This window comes from Ophidiomyces ophidiicola, assembly GCF_022830035.1.
Source record: "Ophidiomyces ophidiicola strain CBS 122913 chromosome Unknown scaffold_23, whole genome shotgun sequence".
Taxonomy (NCBI): Eukaryota; Fungi; Ascomycota; class Eurotiomycetes; order Onygenales; family Onygenaceae; genus Ophidiomyces; species Ophidiomyces ophidiicola.
The window spans coordinates 153428-173403 of NW_026054663.1; the positions used below are offsets into that span (position 1 = coordinate 153428).

The 19976-nt window shown below is 48.8% G+C and overlaps 5 protein-coding genes across 5 annotated transcripts; all 5 read left to right on the forward strand.

Annotated features, from left to right (window-relative positions):
* Positions 1–1497: 1497 nt before the first annotated feature.
* LOZ57_005063 (uncharacterized protein) lies at positions 1498–3320 on the forward strand (the record flags this gene model as incomplete). Its single annotated transcript, XM_049254097.1, has 3 exons — positions 1498–1888; positions 1949–2949; positions 3024–3320. 3 exons carry the CDS (start codon positions 1498–1500, stop codon positions 3318–3320), a joined length of 1689 nt encoding a protein of 562 aa, XP_049106944.1.
* Positions 3321–4479: 1159 nt separating this feature from the next.
* On the forward strand, positions 4480–8097 carry LOZ57_005064 (uncharacterized protein; the record flags this gene model as incomplete). The annotated part of the gene is made up of 7 exons (XM_049254098.1): positions 4480–4563; positions 4637–4671; positions 4727–5314; positions 5365–7578; positions 7631–7754; positions 7811–7950; positions 8013–8097. 7 exons carry the CDS (start codon positions 4480–4482, stop codon positions 8095–8097), a joined length of 3270 nt encoding a protein of 1089 aa, XP_049106945.1.
* Positions 8098–8996: 899 nt separating this feature from the next.
* On the forward strand, positions 8997–9878 carry LOZ57_005065 (uncharacterized protein; the record flags this gene model as incomplete). The annotated part of the gene is made up of 1 exon (XM_049254099.1): positions 8997–9878. One exon carries the CDS (start codon positions 8997–8999, stop codon positions 9876–9878), a length of 882 nt encoding a protein of 293 aa, XP_049106946.1.
* Positions 9879–11444: 1566 nt separating this feature from the next.
* Positions 11445–12860, forward strand: LOZ57_005066 (uncharacterized protein; the record flags this gene model as incomplete). The annotated part of the gene is made up of 4 exons (XM_049254100.1): positions 11445–11759; positions 11815–12357; positions 12437–12542; positions 12619–12860. The coding sequence occupies 4 exons, from the start codon at positions 11445–11447 to the stop codon at positions 12858–12860; spliced, it is 1206 nt and encodes a 401-aa protein (XP_049106947.1).
* Positions 12861–15862: 3002 nt separating this feature from the next.
* LOZ57_005067 (uncharacterized protein) lies at positions 15863–19134 on the forward strand (the record flags this gene model as incomplete). Its single annotated transcript, XM_049254101.1, has 4 exons — positions 15863–16021; positions 16047–16251; positions 16324–16674; positions 16733–19134. 4 exons carry the CDS (start codon positions 15863–15865, stop codon positions 19132–19134), a joined length of 3117 nt encoding a protein of 1038 aa, XP_049106948.1.
* Positions 19135–19976: the final 842 nt, after the last annotated feature.

Sequence of the window (19976 nt, forward strand, 5' to 3'; positions counted from 1 at the left end):
CGGGTTCAGTGTGAGGGTTGCGCGGGGTGGAATTCGACTGGTAGATGCAAGGTGCACTTACCTTTTATAGATCAAGGAGCGGATGACAAATCAGTTATCACCGACTCGCGTTACGAAGTATCAGACGAAACAGGAGCATGTGATGATCATGTGACTGAGAGTCTATACCATACCGGAATTCCAGTTATCAATAATCCGGGGCGCTCACCTGGCATTGTAGCTTATTGAAAGGACCAACTTTGTTAGGCATGCAGTGATGACCTTTGGGGTGTGATTTGGTTGTCTGCTTGTACGACTTCAGAAACGGCGATCTCCCGCACCTGAGCCAGATATTGCCGCTCCCAACAATGGACAATATCGTCATTAGTACTCCGTACGGAGTACAAGTACAGAGAAAAATGAACTGGACTCCGTCCGACCTTTTTGATTCTTGAACACAAAGCCCGGCCCGCTTGTCGCTACGTCATGTGCCATATGGAATAACAATACTCCGACTCCGACAGCCGCGGCGCAACCCGGCTATTAGCTAAGCACTAATCGATGACTCAGCCGGCATTTCCACTTTCCCCCACGTCGGAACTTCGGCACATTTTGCCGATCACGGGATCGCCATGCCACGTTGTAATCCACGCACTGTTCGTGTAAAGCGCCGCGTTGGTTGGGCATCCGTGCGAGAGAACCAAGTAGACGCCATGCAATACATCGGCGCCATTCGATCGTCAGACGAGGACGAAAAGAAGGCGGCAATAGTTACTGGCCCGAGCGGGCAGCATCCGACGGCTATCGGGATTACTTGAACTGAGTTACATCCTTTTTGTGTCAGAACTCACCATCTAAACTTTGGCCACTCGGCCCATGCCTTTAGGCTAGACATCAAGCTCGTTCCGACAGGCCCGCAGCGGTGGGAGACTTGCAGGAAAAGGATGGCTACCAAAAGTCTGATTCGTGCCTGGGAGGCGTTACTTGTGCCGTCAAAGCCGTTCACCAGCCAGTCATATAAGAACGTCGCAAGCCGCCACAGCACGCGTGCCTGTCCCTATATTTATGATCAGTCCATGCATTAATTGGCTGCTGGAAAGTTAAAATTCGGCATCAGCCATCGCCGCGAAATACGCCGAAGTGTGTGGAGCCGCGGGCCTTTTTAGTGCCTGCCCTCAGTCCCTATTAAATCTTGGCTATTTCCATCTCCAGACATTCCTCGATTTCGCTTCTCGACTCACCAAGGTGGATTTCTTACCGTTTCCCGTCTATCCATCCACTCATTTTGCACGAGCATATGGTGCGGTTGTGCCTCGACTGCGGGAACAACCATTATACGGTCTGTGTGAACCGTAGCTGGCGATTAATAGTGCCCCGCAATCCAGGCATTGTGGGTTGCCATACAAAGAGAGTGCGCATTTCAGTATTGCCAGGCCTGGCCACATGAACGAACACACTATTTCATCACTCGCTGCAGATGGGCCATTTGATACGCCCATATAGGGACATCCACCCAACATGCCAGATCCTGAGAAGCCCATGTTGACCAAAAAGTCTGCCATTAATTTGGAAGAACCAACAGCCCGCCGTTCGATTTCGCACGAAAAGCAGAAGCAAGAAGAGCAAATAGTTGACTCCATAGGCAACAATGATCCGGCAGTTTCTACCCAGACCAGCCTGTCGGAGGTTTTGGAGCAGCCAGGACTCGTCCATGTCAACACCGGAGCCACAGTTCATCCTCCTCCTGTAATAGTACCATTAAAAGAACGGCGTGGGCTCTTGGCCAAACTTGCACTGATACCTGAAGTTGAGGAGCCGACACACTATACTCGAAAGACCAAATGGTTCATAACGTTCATTATCGGTGTTGCTGCAATGGCGGCACCAATGGGAAGTGCTATATTCTTTCGTGTGTAGCCCCATACTAGCCGCCTAGAATCAAAAAATATACTGACATCATTCATAATAGCTGCACTGGGTCAAGTTGCCCGTACTTTCAATGCTAGTCCCACAATCACCAATTTATCAGTTGCTTTATACATGTTGAGCTTGTCGATATTCCCCCTTTGGTGGTCTTCCTTTAGCGAAAGGCTCGGGCGCCGAACAATATATATAGTTTCTTTTGCGCTATTCATTTTATGGAGCATCCTCTCCGCTATCGCCAGCTCCATCAGCATGCTCATCGTCATGCGAATGCTAGGTGGTGGCGCCTCTGCTTCTGTGCAAGCAGTAGGTGCAGGGACGATCGCAGATATATGGGAAGTGAAAGAAAGAGGCCGCGCTATGGGTATTTTTTACCTTGGCCCGTTATGTGGGCCACTTCTTGCTCCGATCATCGGTGGGTTCTTATCTCAGGTCTGGGATTGGCGAAGTACGCAATGGTTCCTCGCGATCTATGGTGGAGTAGCTCTAATTCTCCTGATATTTGGCCTTCCGGAAACTCTTGTCCAAAATAAGGTGCCTGTGACCGAAGAGTTACAAGAGCCTATCCAGCACTCACTGAGTCGGGTTTCCTCCCGCCAGGTAGTCGAAAAAACTGCCAAGTGGTTAAAGGTATCCAAGATGGTTCTAATCGATCCCCTAAAGGTGATCCTGTACCTGAGGTTTCCTGCGGTACTCGTGACTGTGTATTATGCCAGTATCGCCTTTGGAGCGCTGTATGTGTTGAATATCAGTGTGCAGGATACATTTAGCAAACCTCCCTACGAGTTCTCAATGCTCATAGTTGGCCTACTTTACATACCTAATTCCCTGGGGTATATTCTTGCGAGCATTATCGGCGGCCGGTGGATGGACAGCATTATGCACAGAGAGGCAAAGCGGGCAAATAGGGTGGACGAACGCGGGAAATGGGTGTACCATCCAGAAGACCGAATGCGTGAAAACGCTTGGCTAGGGTCAATAATGTATCCGTTGGCTTTAATCGTATATGGCTGGACAGCTGACAAGGGGGTACATTGGATCGTTCCTGTGAGTGTTCAGCGGCCCCTTTTTACGTTTCTTGAGTTAGTTGTGGTAACTAGACTAATGATTGATCGTCGCAGATGATATGCAACTTCTTTTTTGGCATTGGTTCCATGATCATCTTCAGCATGGTCACCACGATGCTCACCGAATTTATGCCCGGTCGATCGTCCTCTGGGGTTGCGCTGAACAACTTCACTCGAAATCTCACTTCTTGTGTTGGAGGAGTAATAGCAGCTCCGGTCATACATGCCATTGGAAATGGATGGCTGTTCACGATCATTGGTGTGGTGGCATTAGCTAGCTGTTCTGTGATTTGGGCGATGCGCAAGTTCGGGCCTCAGTGGCGGGTATCCATGAGCTCGAAGCTTGGGTGAACCGGCAAACACCTGTCTGGTGTAGAATCCTGACCACTGTACTCCGTACGGAGCATTGATTGAAAATTGTCATTAGATCCCTGCTAGTTACCCCATACAGGCGTTGCGCTTCGCATTTAGCATTCCGAGTGTTGATAAACCGGAGTTCTCTGGGTGTGGTTTGACATGTTTCATGTTAATGGAGAGATATAATTGTTTCTGTCGCACAAAGTTAAACTACTCCGGCCACTCTCCGCACTATAGGCGGACACGGGGCTCCACGGGCTCCGGTTTTGATATTCGCCGATTCGCCACCAATAGGATGGGACGGTGAGCGAGAACTGCGGTGCCGGCCTGGTGGGAGGCCTGTCTGCACGTCAAAGCTGGCCCATGTCAAGCGGGCGAGGACAGGTTGCAAGCGAGCCAAGACAAGAGAAGCGCAACTGAGAGTGACCCGGCGAGCAGGTAGATCCTGGCTCAGAAAACCCGGGCTGCAATAATAATGCAGTTGTGTGTTCTTCTCCCTTGACGCGCGATTCGCGGCGGGGAAACAGGCCTCGTGCCACTTTAAGTCGCGAGGGCTGCGCTAGTCCCGAAACAGCCGCCTTTGCGCCCGATTGGACGAACCACATCAGCCATCGGACGATGACTAAGCAGCAGTCGCGGGTCGCGTCGGGCCTGGTTAAAGCGGCGGCACATAACGCCAAGAGGGGCAGGGGTGCCCCTGAGTGGTACGCCGCCGCCGCACGCCGTCCAACGTGAGCCTGCGCAGTCACCTACCGCCTGAAAGCCCAGCGACCGCGGCGGGAATGGGTTGTGCGGATATCCTCAAGTCTTCGCCAGCTGCCCGTTCAGCCCCAAGCATCCGCCAATCCCGCGTGGCTGCAGCACTGGAGGAGGCTGTTCAGAGTTAGCTCGCCTCGCCAGCAGCGGCCGGGTGTTCTAGACTGCCGGTGCGGTGCCAGGGTGGCTCTGGCCGGCCGCGAACCACCGTCCGGTCGGATCTTAATTGAGCCCAAATCTTCTCAGAAACCTCTTAATTTCTCTGGACTCCACGCCCGCCTCCCCTTTAAACGCGCGTCGATCCTTGCTCGACGCCCCGACGGTGCCCCAGGTGGACGAGGCAGTGAGGAATGAGGTCGCCAGCTCTTCTCCCCAGTCACCCCCAAGATCTTCTCGAATGAGAGTCCCAATCGCGGTGCAGCTGGCCCTCCTGGTGCTCGTCACCTCCTTGCTGGCCGTGACCGTGATCTCGATCGCGACGGTGAGTTCCCCCCGTCGGCCGCCGGTCCAAGCGAGCCCGCTGCAATGGATCCCACTAACTGCGCCTGTTCAAGTGGACTAACAACTACAAATTCGTCGTTGATGTCAAGTCCGTCGCCCCCAGAAACATGATGGATCTTGGTTGCCTGCTGACCAGTGTGTAGGTCGAGAAGCATCGCCTTGACGGCGTCGCTCAAGGCCGGCCAAATTGCAGCCGATCTGGAGCTGGTCCAGTCGTCCTGCAAGACCGTAGTCACGCGCATTTTGATTCAGAATGCGTTGCGTCGCCTGTACCGCGGCAACAACACCGATGAGAACTGGGCGTTGGCTGTCATCGATGTCCAATCGGCCCTGGGAAGTGGCATATACACTTCCCTCTACCAAGCCGTGGTATTCTCTAGAGACGGCACCGGTGACCAGCATGGTGTGCTGAATGTAACTGGCTCAGATACCTCCCCCATTGCCCTACCATACTCACACCCAAATGGGACTACTGTGATGCTGGGCGACAGTGGCATTGGCTACCCTCCCATGTTATATCCAAACTTAACCTACTCCGTACAGACACAGGAAGATCGGGATGGCGAGAGCACAAATGTCACAACTGTGACTGCGTTCGACGATTTACCATTGGGGCTTAGTACCAACCTATTCCTGGGGCCGCTGCGAGTCAACAAAACATTTGCGCTGGCCTCCCTGACGCTACCCATTATTAATAACACATCTGCGACTGATATTCTAGGCTTTATGACGTGAGTCCCACTGCTATTCAAATGCATGACCTTCGCTCAAGCTTATATAGTATTGTCGTCGGCGCTGAACGATTACAACGGATTTTACTGTCTAGAGAAGGCCTTGATACTACAGGCGCCGTACTACTGTTGGGACCTTCAGGCACTCAGAATCGTTTCCCGAAAAAGATTAGACCATCTTCTCCGACCGCCCCAGCGACAAATATAACAGCTCTAGGAGATGCGCTCGTGAAATATCTCTTCCCACCAACGCAGCTGTCAGGCGTCGCGGACAGGCACCATGTTTACGGCAAAGACGAAACTCCATCATTTCCGCTGAGTGCGTTTCCAGCTGTTTATTCAGCATTAACCGAAACAAACCAGACTCCCAACAATGCCACTAGCACACTAAGAACAAGGAATGAGCAAAATGCTGAGGTGGCAGTTGGTGTTGCCCGCCCTCAAACTACTCTAGTCGATTGGATGTTGGTTGTGGAGCAAGCACACTCAGAAGCGTGGGCCCCCATCGCCCAACTTCAAAAGATCATTCTAGCTTGCGTTTTTGGTGTAATAGGTTTTATTGCCCTTGTTGTCCTACCTTTGGCGCATTTCAGTGTTGCTCCGATTCGCCGGTTGAAAGAAGCCACTATGCAAACTATGGAGCCCCCGGCAGCCCCTTCTTCCAGTGACTCTGAGTACAGGAACGGCTCACCCTACAGCTTTAACAGATGCGAGCCTTGCCAACGCTCAGAGAAAAAATCCGGGCTTCGTACACGTTTAAAGTTCCTTGGGTTTAGTGACGCAAAGAATTCTAACTGCCAGCACGTTGAAGAAGGCCGGGGGAAGACGTATCGCGTACCTGGGAAAGTGCAAGAACGAAAACGTTGTATCACAGACGAGCTGAGTGAGTTGACAAGAACTTACAATGAAATGTCCGACGAATTGATGATTCAGTACACCAAACTTGAAGAAAGGGTAGCAGAGCGAACGAGAGAACTGGAGATTAGCAAGAAGGCCGCGGAAGCTGCCAACGAAAGCAAAACACTGTTTATTGCGAATATCTCCCACGAGCTGAAAACACCACTGAATGGCATCCTCGGCATGTGCGCTGTTTGTATGAGTGATGACGATGCTGGGCGAATTAAAAAATCTCTTCGAATAGTGTACAAGTCCGGAGAACTGCTTTTGCACCTGCTGAATGACCTGTTGACGTTCAGCAAAAATGAAATCGATAAAGTAATTCAACTTGATGAAAAGGAGTTTCGCTTGGCAGATATTAAATCTCAGGTCATGGCTGTTTTCCAGAAACAGATACAGGAGAAAAATATAAACTTCAGTATTAAATTTATGGATTCAACAACTGTTTCAACGGAGGCAGAAGAGTTGCCTGGAGAACCTGTTCAAGTTCGGACAGCACTTGGACCCTCTGGTACCGGGCGACTGAGAGACATGGTCCTTTGGGGAGACCAACACAGAATACTTCAAATTCTGATCAACTTGGTCAGTAATAGTTTGAAATTCACTCCAGAGCGCGGAAAAGTGGAAATGCGCATCAAATGCATCGGAGAGTTAGATAAGCAGACTGACGGTGCTCCAAAATCCTCCTTCGAGTCATCGAGAATGTCACGACGAAAATCTAAGGCGTCTTCGGTAAATAACCAGAAGCGAGATGAAAGGGAGAAGCGATTATCGTTATCGTCGCAAAGGTACGACCTGCCACCATTATCGCCACCCATCAACGCAAAATCCCTTCTGTTTGAGTTCGTTGTACAGGATACCGGTCCGGGTATACCTACACATATGCACAAACGTGTTTTCGAGCCATTTGTTCAAGGCGATCCAGGCCTCAGCAAGAAGTATGGAGGAACTGGGTTGGGCCTCAGCATCTGTTCGCAACTCTCCAGGTTAATGAATGGAACAATTCAGTTGGAGAGCAGTGAAGGTGTCGGGACCACCTTCACTGTTAGGATACCTTTACTGTTCGTCAAAGAAAGGACCCCAAGTACTAGGACTTCTAGCACTACAGCTTCAATTGCACCCAGTGCTCGTTCGTCGATGTCACGAAAAGACTCCGTTCAGTCGAATAATGTTGAACAGGAACTCGGACCTAGACTAGTTGGTTTGAGTCAACCTTTTTTTGCTGCAGTAAAGTCACCAACATCCTCGAAGCCAGAAGGGAAGGAGGATCTGCAAGCAAATTCTTCGAATGGTGAAGGAATGTCAGATGACAGAATTCGAGTATTAGTTGCAGAGGACAATGTGGTGAACCAGGAAGTGGTTCTCCGGTATGATGTATCCCACCTGATATTAGTGTGAATGGTGCTAACGTGTGTTTAGAATGTTGAAATTAGAACATATTTATGATGTGACCATCGCAAAAGATGGCCAAGAGGCTTATGAAGTCGTCAAGGCCAACATGGAGGAAGGCAAAGCCTTTAACCTCATCTTGATGGATATTCAGGTAAGAAGGTGCCACATAGTGACGATAGATGCCGGGATACTAAGGGTTTTGCCAAGATGCCTAATGTCGATGGTATCCAATCTACTCGTTTGATTAGAGAGATGGGATACTCCGCACCCATAGTTGCTCTCAGCGCATTCTCTGAAGAAAGTAATATTAAAGTCTGTATGGATTCAGGCATGAACATGTTCCTCAGGTAAGCTCTAACACCAAGACTTGTTTCTACCAAACATCGTACTCATCTGGTGATACGTTTAGTAAACCGCTCAAACGCCCCGCCCTAAAGCAAGTCCTGAATAGCTTTTCCACCATCCACGAAGAATCGGAAGCCCATTCGACATAACGCACCCCCTTTTCACTTTATTTATCAAGATTTTTTTCTCAGCGTATTCAGCATCTCCTGCTTATTTCGACTTAACAGCGTCACCTCTATTTTTATCCGTCTTCTGTTTCATTATATTTCTTTTAACTCAAGCATACAACGGCGATAAGGTGACTGGGAAACATTTGGGCCATTTACTCCCTCATTACGACATAATACATCTCTTTTTTTAATAATCGGAGCCACAAAATGTTTTGAAGATCAACTTGGGTGCTCCTGTTCCTATTTTCAATATGGAGGTTAAAAAGGACGAGTAATAGTCAATGCTATCATCTGATATCCAGACGTCTCAGGGTTATCTACCTCCACCCCTACAAAAATGTGCACAGCGATTGAAGCCTTTATCTAGCATTATCACAGATTAATTTCATTTTAGTTCTCTTTCCCTTTATAGCTGATATGGCGGCAGATGTATGAACTTCAAAACTTGCCCATTTAATCACAAGCGTCACTGGACGCGATTAGATATTTGAATGGGTTTTGGTCATGAAGGAAGTGCTAGGTTCGATAGTCCCATAGAAAACATAGAGGGACTTAGGATCTACTCCGTACTGCCTTTCTTATATCAGCAAGCCATATTGCTTCCACCACTGAATAATGGCTTTGCATATGAAGTAGAAAGTTTTCTGATAAGAGAGATTTCTATCGTCTAAATGTGTTCATGTGGCATATATATATTCGCTATTTTATCTGGATATCTTTGTAGCAGCCATGACATAGCAGGCTGATGTTAAAGAGAGCAGCGGTTATGTGTTGAACGCTGTCTCATTTTCCACCATCAGCCTTAGCGACAGCACACATCTTAGTGTTTGGGCATATGCATTCCTTCGGCCACAAAATTGGTTTAAAATGGCGGTAGAATGGGCATTGTTCTCGACTCTCAAGTTGTTCTGGGAGAGATCGTGAAGAGGCGATGTATCGCTGACGTCACCGCCCCTCCCCACAAGAAGTTTTTGTCACTTCAACAAACCATCCCAGCAGCAACGATAGCACACATGGCGGATACTTGCGCAGCTGATCGGTCTGCTCCTTCACAAAGACCCGCAGATGATGTTGCGGCTTCCGTCAACGATGGCAAAATACACTTACTCTTAGCCGCGACCGGATCCGTTGCGACAATAAAGCTACCAAATATCATCTCCTCGCTGTCAAAACACCCCAACCTTTCAATTCGAGTCATCCTTACCAAGGCTGCGGCACGGTTCCTCACGCAGACCCTGGAAAAGCCTTCACTAACGTCGATTGCGTCGCTCCCTAATGTTGATTCCGTGTATGAGGATGAGCATGAGTGGGTTACGCCGTGGTCGAGAGGCACGGAAATTCTCCATATCACCCTGCGCCGCTGGGCTCATATGATGGTTATTGCACCACTAAGTGCAAATACTCTGGCAAAGGTGGTTAATGGCATATCTGATACACTACTCACAAGTGTGATACGAGCGTGGGACACAACAGGGACCATTGATGGGAAAAAATCTAGGATCATTGTGGCTCCAGCGATGAACACAGCAATGTGGGTGCACCCTATTACGGCGCAGCAGGTGCGTGTTTTAGAGGAGGATTGGGGCGTCAAGACTATTAACGCTAAGGATGAAGAGAGTGGCGTTGCTCAACAGGGCTGGTTCGAAGTGCTCCGCCCGATTGATAAGACTCTTGCTTGTGGAGATGTGGGAACTGGTGCCATGCTAGAGTGGACCGAAATTGTTAAGATTATCGAGAACAGGCTCTCTCTTTCTAGCTGAGTTTCCTGTTGTGATAGCTTTCCATGTATATTTTTATACAAATAATGTGTATATATCTGTCAAGCGTAGCGACGAGAGCCATTCTTAGCGTAGGGACTGCATCTAGCAATTCGCATTGTTATGGAGCCATGGTATCGATTATATCTATCAGCGAAGTGGCGATCTGCCCGGGTGTGAGATAGCCTGTGACTTGGAGATCAAACCCCTCAATGAAATCCTTCCATCTGCACACAATATATCCAGACATTAGCTTTAACGGTCTAGAGCCAACATTGCAAACATCCTTATATATATGATATGACTGAAATTGCCCCTTCCCAAATTCAGCGACCATGAGCGTTCTAGGTAAAAAAATCAAGAAACACAACCATAAGATATTATGGGCTTCCGGCAGAAAAAAGACCAGCTATCTTGTGCTGAGTTGCTTTAATATCCTTGATCAGGAACACTTCTTAAGTTTGCTTCGTCTTATGCACCCAGTTTCTTTTTGTTAGTTACTTCTGTTTCAGAAATCCACACCATCTTACTGTAAACAAGACTATTTTAATTGCTTAGTCGTTTCCTAACAATAAAATTATTACCTTCATCCCCCCACTAGTTACCCAGAATTTCAGACTCAGCTGATAGAAAGAATAAGTTATAGAGATTGTTTTATGCTCCGCGCGACTACCATTTCAGTTTTCCATCGAACAACCTCTAAAAGAAATCAAATAACCATGAATATTTGATTTCAATTTATGCATAACTAGGTGGGGTAAGTCGGTAACATACATCTATCTATCTAAACAAACACTACTTCCTGGAATGGCTCCATCCTTGAACTTACCTTGTTGCCATTGCCAGTCAAGGAATAGCACACAACAAAAATCGTGTCTTAGGCCGGAACTTAGCATTGGACGGCTATCTTTACGAAGTGGTAAACACTCATAAAGAAAAGAGTTCATTGTGTACAGACATACAACCATACAACCTTTCAGCTGGACATAGTATCGCCATGCTCCCAGGAGAATGCTCGATCTCCTGATTCTCACTTTCCCAACTTATTAGTATGCTGATGAACAAGTTAGCTTACCTTTCCAACAATGGAACAGTTAACTAGTCAGTTAACCAGCGCTAACTGTTATGTTGGGCGAGGAACCCTGGTGGATGTTGCATCGTACTAGGATCATGGACAAACATTCAAGCCCCAGTTCTTCCAGAACAAACCAAACTGCTCCCAGTATCTCTCGGCATTAGCATGTCTTCCTGGTGTGTTTGACGGGAATAATAATGTTTATCTCGGAGGGCTTGCTAAATGCCTGGTCGCTGCTGGGATACCGGCTGTTTCTAACCTGGTCTTCCTCGTTTTCGCCCCTCTCCCCATGATCTCCTGCAAAGCAATTTCATGGATGTAGCCGAATGAAGTGGGCAGAAGAGAACAAAGTCTTGTGAATACGGAGTAATTGACGGGGTATAGGGTCCAGGTGTTTAGGTACATTTAAATACCGATCCCTCCCTCGTTGTCCTTGCGGAGTTTTACATACAACGAATAACGTGTGCGTGCTATTTGACTATCTCGATTTAATCATGGGACTTCTTTTTAAACTTCTTGCTGGTACATTGGCTCTGACATCCGTTGTCGATGCCGGGGACCTTCTTAACTTCGACAATCAAAACAATGTCATCCCGAATTCCTATATCGTGGTGATGAAGGATGGAACTTCAAGTTCAGACTTTGATTCCCATAAAAATTGGGCTGCCAGAGTTCATCGCGGAAACCTTGCAAAGAGAGGATCGAGCGACTTCGCTGGTTTGAAATTCAGCTTTGATATTGAAGGCTGGAGAGGCTACAGCGGAAAATTCGATAGCGAAACAATTAAAGAAATTGTTAACCATGCTAACGTACGAACCAGTTTTCTTCCCTTTTAAAAGAACAATTCTGAAAATCCTGTTGTAGGTCGCATATGTTGAACCTGACCGAATGGCCAGCGGAACACTTTTGTATGAAACCCAAAAAGATGCACCTACATGGGGACTCGGTCGAGTCTCGCATATAAAACGTGGTAGCTCGGATTACGTCTATCACCGCTCTGCTGGAGAAGGTGTAACGGCATATATTGTAGACACCGGCATCGATATCACCCACCCAGAATTCGAGGGTCGGGCAGAATGGGGCACTAATGTTGTGGATGAAGTGCCTACCGACGAGCATGGCCATGGGACTCATGTCGCTGGTACAATTGCGTCAAAGACTTATGGTGTCGCTAAGAAAGCAAAGGTGATCGCAGTCAAGGCACTTGGCAAGGATTCTAGAGGTCCTGACAGTGGGATCATTGCTGCGATGGATTGGGCCGTGAAACATGCCAAAGAAAGGCGTCTTATTGGCAAGGCAGTCATGAACCTCAGTTTGACGGGTGACACTGCCACTGCGTTGAATGCGGCCGCAGAAAATGCAGTCAAAGCCGGACTCTTCCTCGGGGTTGCCGCTGGCAATGCTAATGTGCGTGAAAAGATGCTTCCACCCTACTGTGGCTATTTTGTTTTGAAATTGGAGGAAACTGACCACGTATACTCCATAGCGTGACGCCATTAATGAGTCACCTGCATCTGTCAAATCAGTCTGCACGGCTGCTGCAAGCTCCATTGATGACACCAAGGCGTCCTTCTCCAACTTTGGATCTCTGAGTATGTTGGCCTCCACAGGCTGTTTACCAGCATTCTATGCGTTTAAAATGCCGCTAACAATGCTACCGAATTGTAGTTGATGTTTATGCACCCGGAAACAGAATCTTGTCCACGTTGCCTGGAAACCGCACTGGAATCTTCTCCGGCACATCTATGGCTGCTCCCCATGTCTGTGGAGTTGCTGCTCTCCTGATGTCTTCTGCGGGCGTCCCACCACAGGTAGCTTGTGACGCTATCAAGGCCTTGGCTCACCCGGCAATTACCAACCCAGGTGTAAACACCACGGCAAAGCTGCTGTATAACGCCAGCTTCCAATAGACGTATGATAGAAGGATTTTGTAGGTTAGCAATTGTTTATTAATCCTATGAGATGGCTGCATAAGTAGATGTTGGAGAGATTCTCGTGGCGTGTAGAAATGCATGTTGCCATATGTATTTTGTGGAAAAGGCACATGCCCAGCTGCTTTGTGATATTCACATGAAGTTATGCATTGGCCCTGTTTCCGTACATTTCTGCATGCTACACCCGCGCCTCGTGGAATTCAATGCTACGACAGGGCTTTCGCCTCATTATAGACACTTCTTGGCTATTGACGGGATCGACCGGCCAAACATCCTATCTTTGGCAGTACTTATGACGCACTTTCTAATTCGTAAAAGACCCTGTGGGCGCAATGTGATCCACAGCCGTCTTGGATAAGATGGTGCAAGCCAGGTGTCAAGTCTTGTGCCGCAAGGCTATATGTAAGCTCCAGCCTTAACATTTATACATGTGCTCCCGGCACATTTGAGTTGCTTAGCCCTGAAGGGAGTATGACGGCTCCAAGGCGAATGAAAAGAGGTTATTCCAAGGGGAACTGGCTGCTAAACGGCAAGGCCTGGATTCAATATTGAATCAAAATAGAAAAAATTGAAACGAAGGAAACAAGTGAGGCCTGAAATGACTCATAGACAGAACCATAACAGCAAGGAATTTTGCTATCCATACGTGGTGAGCTGTCGGGCCTGTGCCTGGTGGATGCCGTTGAGTATTCTCTAGCTCTTCATTCGCCGTTTAGGCAACGCACTGTGGCAATTCATCGCCATGCTGGCCAGACACAGCGAGACAACAAATACTCCGAATTCAGGCCACAAAGAGGCGCTTCTTTGTTGGACCGCGAAATCAATTTCAACAGGAATCTCTCCAAAGGCGCAAGCAGTTCTCTGGCGCAGATGACGGGCTAATTAGAGCATCCTATGCTGAGCAAAGGGAAAGGACCTCCCCTCGTCTCCAAAGGCGTGAGGAGGAGTCTTTAGCCACCATCTGCATAATTCGCTCACAGCGGATATCCTCGGCCATCCAGCACCACCCACACAATTAGTACAGGGTGTTATGATCCAATAATTGCTAGTTTCACGCTTCCCCAGATCCCGCATTTTCCCGTCAGGCATGCAACATTGATGGCCTGACAAGGCAAGCAAAAAAAAAAAAACAATAAACAAAACACTACTCACATGACCCCGTATCGATCCGGTTGTCAAGGTACTGAGCATGCGGGTTACTAAGACAGGATCGGTACAGATGCGTTATGCATCTGCATGGCTCTCTAAAAAAGGAGGTATTTCCGAGTGCTGTTCGCCACGATTCGCTGACTTGGGATGGTGGCCTGTTGGCCGCAAAATGACGAGCGGGGTGGCTAACTGGAACGGCAATCACATGACTCGGTTGACATGCGACGTGAACCTGTGAATGGAGGCATCGGATCGTGACGATTCACCAATTGCATGGCGGGCAATATTTGCTTGTATGGTGATCCTGGTTTGGGGTTTGCGCGTCTGTGCTCCGGCTCGCGATTCCGTAGTCGCTTACTCCGTACTGTCAACACACTGAGGTTTGTGATTTCCTGTTAGTCTCACGGCGAAAGGTTGACATGTCTGGAATCTGCCATGTCCAAGGTGATATGTAACATATTGGCATCTCCATTCCTCCAGCCGCCGATGAGTCGCTGCCTTGGGATGAAAGATCGCTCGATCGGGGCGAGTGCATCGCTGCCTGTTTGCTGTGTTTGGCTGCCTGCGAGCCCACGTGTGAGGCATCCAATCACGAACGCGCAGCAAGGCAAGCAGCCAATCAGCGCCGCCCACCAAGTTGCGCTATTCTCGGCCCGGCCCAGCCCTCGACAATTCTCGCGCCTCACGCGCTTGTCTTCCACCACCGCTGGCATCCTGGGCTGACTCTCGCCCTTGCTGGGGCATCAGCCTTCGTTGTCGTTTTGCCTGATCCTGAAGATGTCTTTGTCGTGGAATTGGGTGAATCGACTGCGCTGGCAGTCAGGTGCCAGGGGCCATGTCCTCCTGGTCGCTCACCCCACTCTGGCCATGCAGCATGTCGCCGTCAATCCTGCGTGAATCTGCAGTTCCACTGAAGCAACAAAGCCAATGATAAGGGAGCCTGTTCCACAAGCTTTCGTAGTGTTGCCCGCCGCCCTGCTTTCTCCGACTGGCGCTGATTGCCGATGATACACAATAATTTGCTGACGTTGGGCCGAAAGACATGGCTTGTCAAACCTATTTCGTGGATTATCATCACAGAAGACTGGCTGTCTTGGTTCTTGCTGCAATTCCACTGGTTTCTGTTCTTGTTTCTTCGGCCATCCGGCCCCTTCAGGTGCAAGGCCATGCATCTTACGTCCTCACTCTCATACTGGTCCTCCATTGTTATAGAAAATAGGCTAGCGAGCGGCGTATCCCAGCCTCTCTTGATCTGTCGGTGTTGCGGATCCCGTGTGGGGTCCTAGGGATGTCACCAGCATTGGTTTCGACAATGCTAGTGCTTCCCGCCGTTTTCGACGTCCATGCTCTTGGGATCCTTCTTGGCGTGGAACCGCATCACTTTATCCGTGATCGGGGCTTCTAAATATTTATCGTACCCGGGATTCGCGAGACGTGGCCCAATGGCAAGCCCTCCCCCATTTTACTGGTTCAATGAATATCCTCGGCCGCTTCTTCCGAATTATTCGCGCCATCCAGGTTTAACGCGTGCCCTTTCTAGTTGACATGATGTCCCTGTTTCTATTTGGGTAATCAAGGTTAGACGCTGACTCTGTCGCATTGCTGGTTCCTTACCAATACTACGCCCAACAAGTTGCTTTCGTGACCAGCCCTGCGCCTATCGGATTTCAATGACGCTGTTCTTTTGTCCGGTGTCACTCCTTTGAACCATATACAGACTTCGTGGTGCCGAGACTTACCACTCATTTCACTAGATAACCTTCCTCATCTTGCCATTCCTTCCCTCCAAACCCCCCCCCCCTCCCCGGTCTTAATTCAGGCTCATAGCAATGGCAAAAAAAGGGAAAAAGAAAAGCAAGAAGGGACAACCATTCGACTTCAACGCTACCGAACCTAATAATAAGAACGTCAACGAGGAATCTCAGAAGATAGATGGCGCTGCAGCCCAGGCTGCAACAGCTGAAGATGGCGAAAACAAAGTCCTTCACGTATGCTAATATTCCTGGATTTAAGTATCATTCATTCGATCGCGACTCCCTTGTATACTTGGGTGTTCCCGTGGCTTCCCATCCCCCTCAAGCTAATACGACTGTCGACAATGAGAACAATTCCACTGACACTGAATCGAAGGAGACGGCCCCAGGGGATCCTCCTACAGAACCGCCCAAGGATGAGTCGACGCCGATAGATACCAGTGATATTCCCGAGCAGGCTGCTGGTGAGTTTGCTAGAAAACCTAGTTTATGCTCTTTTAATCTCTCGTCATTTTGCCGTGTCTGACCTGAACCAGGACATATAGAAACAGTACCTGAAGAGCAGCCGTCAAAAGCGCCCGTAACTGCGACAGACTGCCCCTCCTCTGAAGACGGAACGGCGAGTGAGAACACCGCTGATACCTCTCCTACTGAGGAACACATAGATGTATTGGCCGTGGAAGGGCAGATAGGGGAAAATGATACAAAAGACCTATCCAAGGCCCCAGACGAAACTGTAGATGGCAGCAATCCTATTTGTCCCGAAGCGTCGGATAACCTAGAAACAGTCGAATCGTCTGGAACAGAGCCCAGCTCTAACAATGGAGAAGAAGTACAGGAACCAGAAGTCCCCACTAAAGCAGCAAATGAGGAGGAGCAACATGAAGGTTTGGCTGTGTTGCTTTTTTTTTTATTCCTGGCGCGGCTGGCTAATTCACGTAATAGACGAATCAACTTTTCCTGATGTTGACCCTGCAGCGGAAATCGATCAAGTCGAAGCAGAAAAGGAGGCAGAAAAAAATGAAGCTGTAATTGATGATTTTGATTTTGAAGATCCTCGCGGCAATGTTCTCGAAGCGCCGGATCTCGAAGATGACAAACTTACTTATACTCTGGACGAGGCAGCATCAGAGTCTGCTGCCGGTGAATCATTGTCTCCCGCAGACAACGAGCATGATGTTACCGAAGAGCCGCAGGCAGATTCTGAATCCGACCCTAACTGTACCACTGCAAAGACGGTCGTTGATGATGAGCCTAAAGAAATACCAGGCATTGATGATACCCTAGATGACTGGACGGAATGGGAAGATAAACCGGCTGAAGGGCTCAAGGAGTCGCCTGCCCTGGATGAGAACACTTCCGATACGAAAGACGATACCGAAGAATCTTCCAGTGGAGAGGCTGTGGAGGAAGCCGTGGTAGGTGCAGAGTCTGGAAAACTAGTCGCAGAAGACGACGTACAAGAGATAGATTTGGCAGGTAAGGCGGAGGAGAATACCATGGAAACTCCTACGGAGACGAAAGAGTTAGATATCGACGTCGAGAAAGCCGGATCTGATGAACCGGAAGTTACTGTTGTGGAACCATTTCCTGAAGACTTGGCCGCTGCTCAACCAGAACGAGACATAGATGATGATACGTTAAGTGAAGAAAAACAAGAACCCGAAGCAGTAAGTGAGGTGATTGTTGAAGATACACCTGTTGAAGTAGTTTTGGAGAAAGAAACGAATGAAACTGTCACGGAAGCAACAGTCTCAACAGAAACTCCCTTAGAAAAGTGTCAACCGGAAGAGTCCCTACTAGAACAACCGACTAAAGATGCTTCAGTTGAAGGGGCTGCCACTGAGAAAATACCAGCTGAAGAGACACTAGTGCAAGAGGCTGCAGTTGAAGAGACTCCAGTGGAAGAGACTCCAGTGGAAGAGACTCCAGTGGAAGAGACTGCAGTGGAAGAGACTCCAGTGGAAGAGACTCCAGTGGTGGAAGAGGGAGAGGCTGAAGCAGCTGCAGTGGAAGAGACTGCAGCTGAGGAGACTCCAGGGGAAGAGACTGTGATTGAAGAAGCTGTGGTTGAGGAGATACCGGTGGAAGAGGTTGCAGTGGAAGAGGGTGTGGCTGAAGCAGCTGCAGTGGAAGAGACTGCAGCTGAGGAGACTCCAGAGGAAGAGACTGTGATTGAAGAAGCTGTGGTTGAGGAGATCCCGGTGGAAAAGGCTGCAGTTGAAGAAGCTGTGGTTGAGGAGACCCCAATGGAAAAGGCTGCAGTAGAACAGGCTGCAGCTGAGGAGACTCCAGTGGAAGAGACTGTGATTGAAGAAGCTGTGGTTGAGGAGATACCGGTGGAAGAGGTTGCAGTGGAAGGGGTTGCAGTGGAAGAGGGTGTGGCTGAAGCAGCTGCAGTAGAAGAGACTACAGTTGAGGAGACTCCAGAGGAAGAGGCTGCGGTTGAAGAAGTTCCAGTCCCGGCAGACACGGCAACACCCAAGCTAGCCACAGACAAAACCATTGCTGTGGGCTCCCCCAATGTTGAATCCGTGTGGTCGCACAGGCGGGAGCTGCCGGAAGATACCAGGCGTAGAAGACGCAGGCAACGAGAAAGACACGATAATGCAACTTCTTTTGAACATCCACCAGGGTTCCAGCAGTCAAGAGGCGAAAAGGAAGAGTATAGAAATGTTGGGCCTAATAATCTAACCGCAAGTCGGCTTCGGAAGGCCGCAAAAATGTATGCAGAGCAGGAGCAAGAAGAAAAGCGGAGGAGACGAAGACACAGGGAGGAAGAACGGGCCCCTCCGAAATATCACGAAATTCGACGCGAGTCAGCATCGAGGAGTCGGGGTAGCTCAAGTCAGAACGGCCTATCTTCTCTTGCAGCAAAGCCCGTTGCTCTACTCAAACTTCTAGCCAATGGAGAATCAAATACGTCGGGACCGATTCTCAGGGTGAACGGGTCTAGTTCAGGACCATCGAAATCTCCTGCGCGCCATTCTGATTCTTCTAATCGTTCCCACTCACATGGCCATGGTCACCACAGACATAGGCGCCATCACCGCGATAGGAGTCCGGGTGTGGAAGATGAACGACGTCGAAGAAGGGAGTTACTAGGAGAGGGTCCTCGTACCCACCGCGAGCATAGAGAACACAAAGAACACCATAAATCAAGGAGGGATAGTGACGCTCAGCCAAGGTCTGCTAGAAGGGACAGTTACACGCACCACGAGAATCGAGAGCGACGGGGAGAACGGCGCCACTCTCGCAGGTATGTTGAAGATGAAGCCCCCACGGGTATGAGACTTCGAGATCGAATCAAAGAAAGCCTGAGAGCTATTATTCCTGCAGCAGCATAAGAGTATGAAGTTTTTGTTTTTTTGTTATATTTATTCTTTTGTTTGCTAAACATATTTCGTCTGGATTTAGCGCTACTTTTATACCGTCATATTGTTTCTATATTAGCGTTGTGAGCATTTTCTCGGCTTGAGACACTTGTATGACCATGAAAGGGGTGTGCATTGATTTAGGTCATGGCCCTTGAGGATATACCTTGGTTCACCCAGTCATACTTTTACAACTGTCTCTTCATGTATTTGGATTTTGTTAGGTTCTTTGCTCTCCCATCACTCTATTTCCAATTTGTCTGCTGATATATGTTTTTATTTACGGTTTATTGATGGTGTGTAGAGAATGAAATTGGGTGATTATATGGCATCGGGTAATTGGTCTTTCGCAAGTCAGAACTTCTTTCCAAGCTGCCCGCATACATTCGTTGTCCAAGTGTCTGATGAATGGTCTTTTGTGCAGACCAGATGGAGAATTGCTCCAATTTTGATGTGTTGTATAATACATAGCCAACGTCTCCCATGTCACCCTTTAAAACCGCGAACTCGAACCTTGAAAACATTCAACGCCGTCGAAATTGCGTCATATAGTGGCGCTAGCTATTTGCGGTTAGTACAAATGACTAATAGTGGACGCCGTACCTGGGTACTGCCACGCGGAACCGCCCGCAGGAGCATGCGTCCAACCGCATCATCGCCATTAGTTTGGCGTCCAGCCGCACTGCAAGCACCTGGCAGCTTTCGCCTGGTGGTTGACGCCTGCTATTCCATTTCTTTTTGATATGGTGGTTTTATTGTTTTTCCCCCCTATCGCGCTATCTTTCTAATCCAAACTTGACGACTTCGGCTCCGCA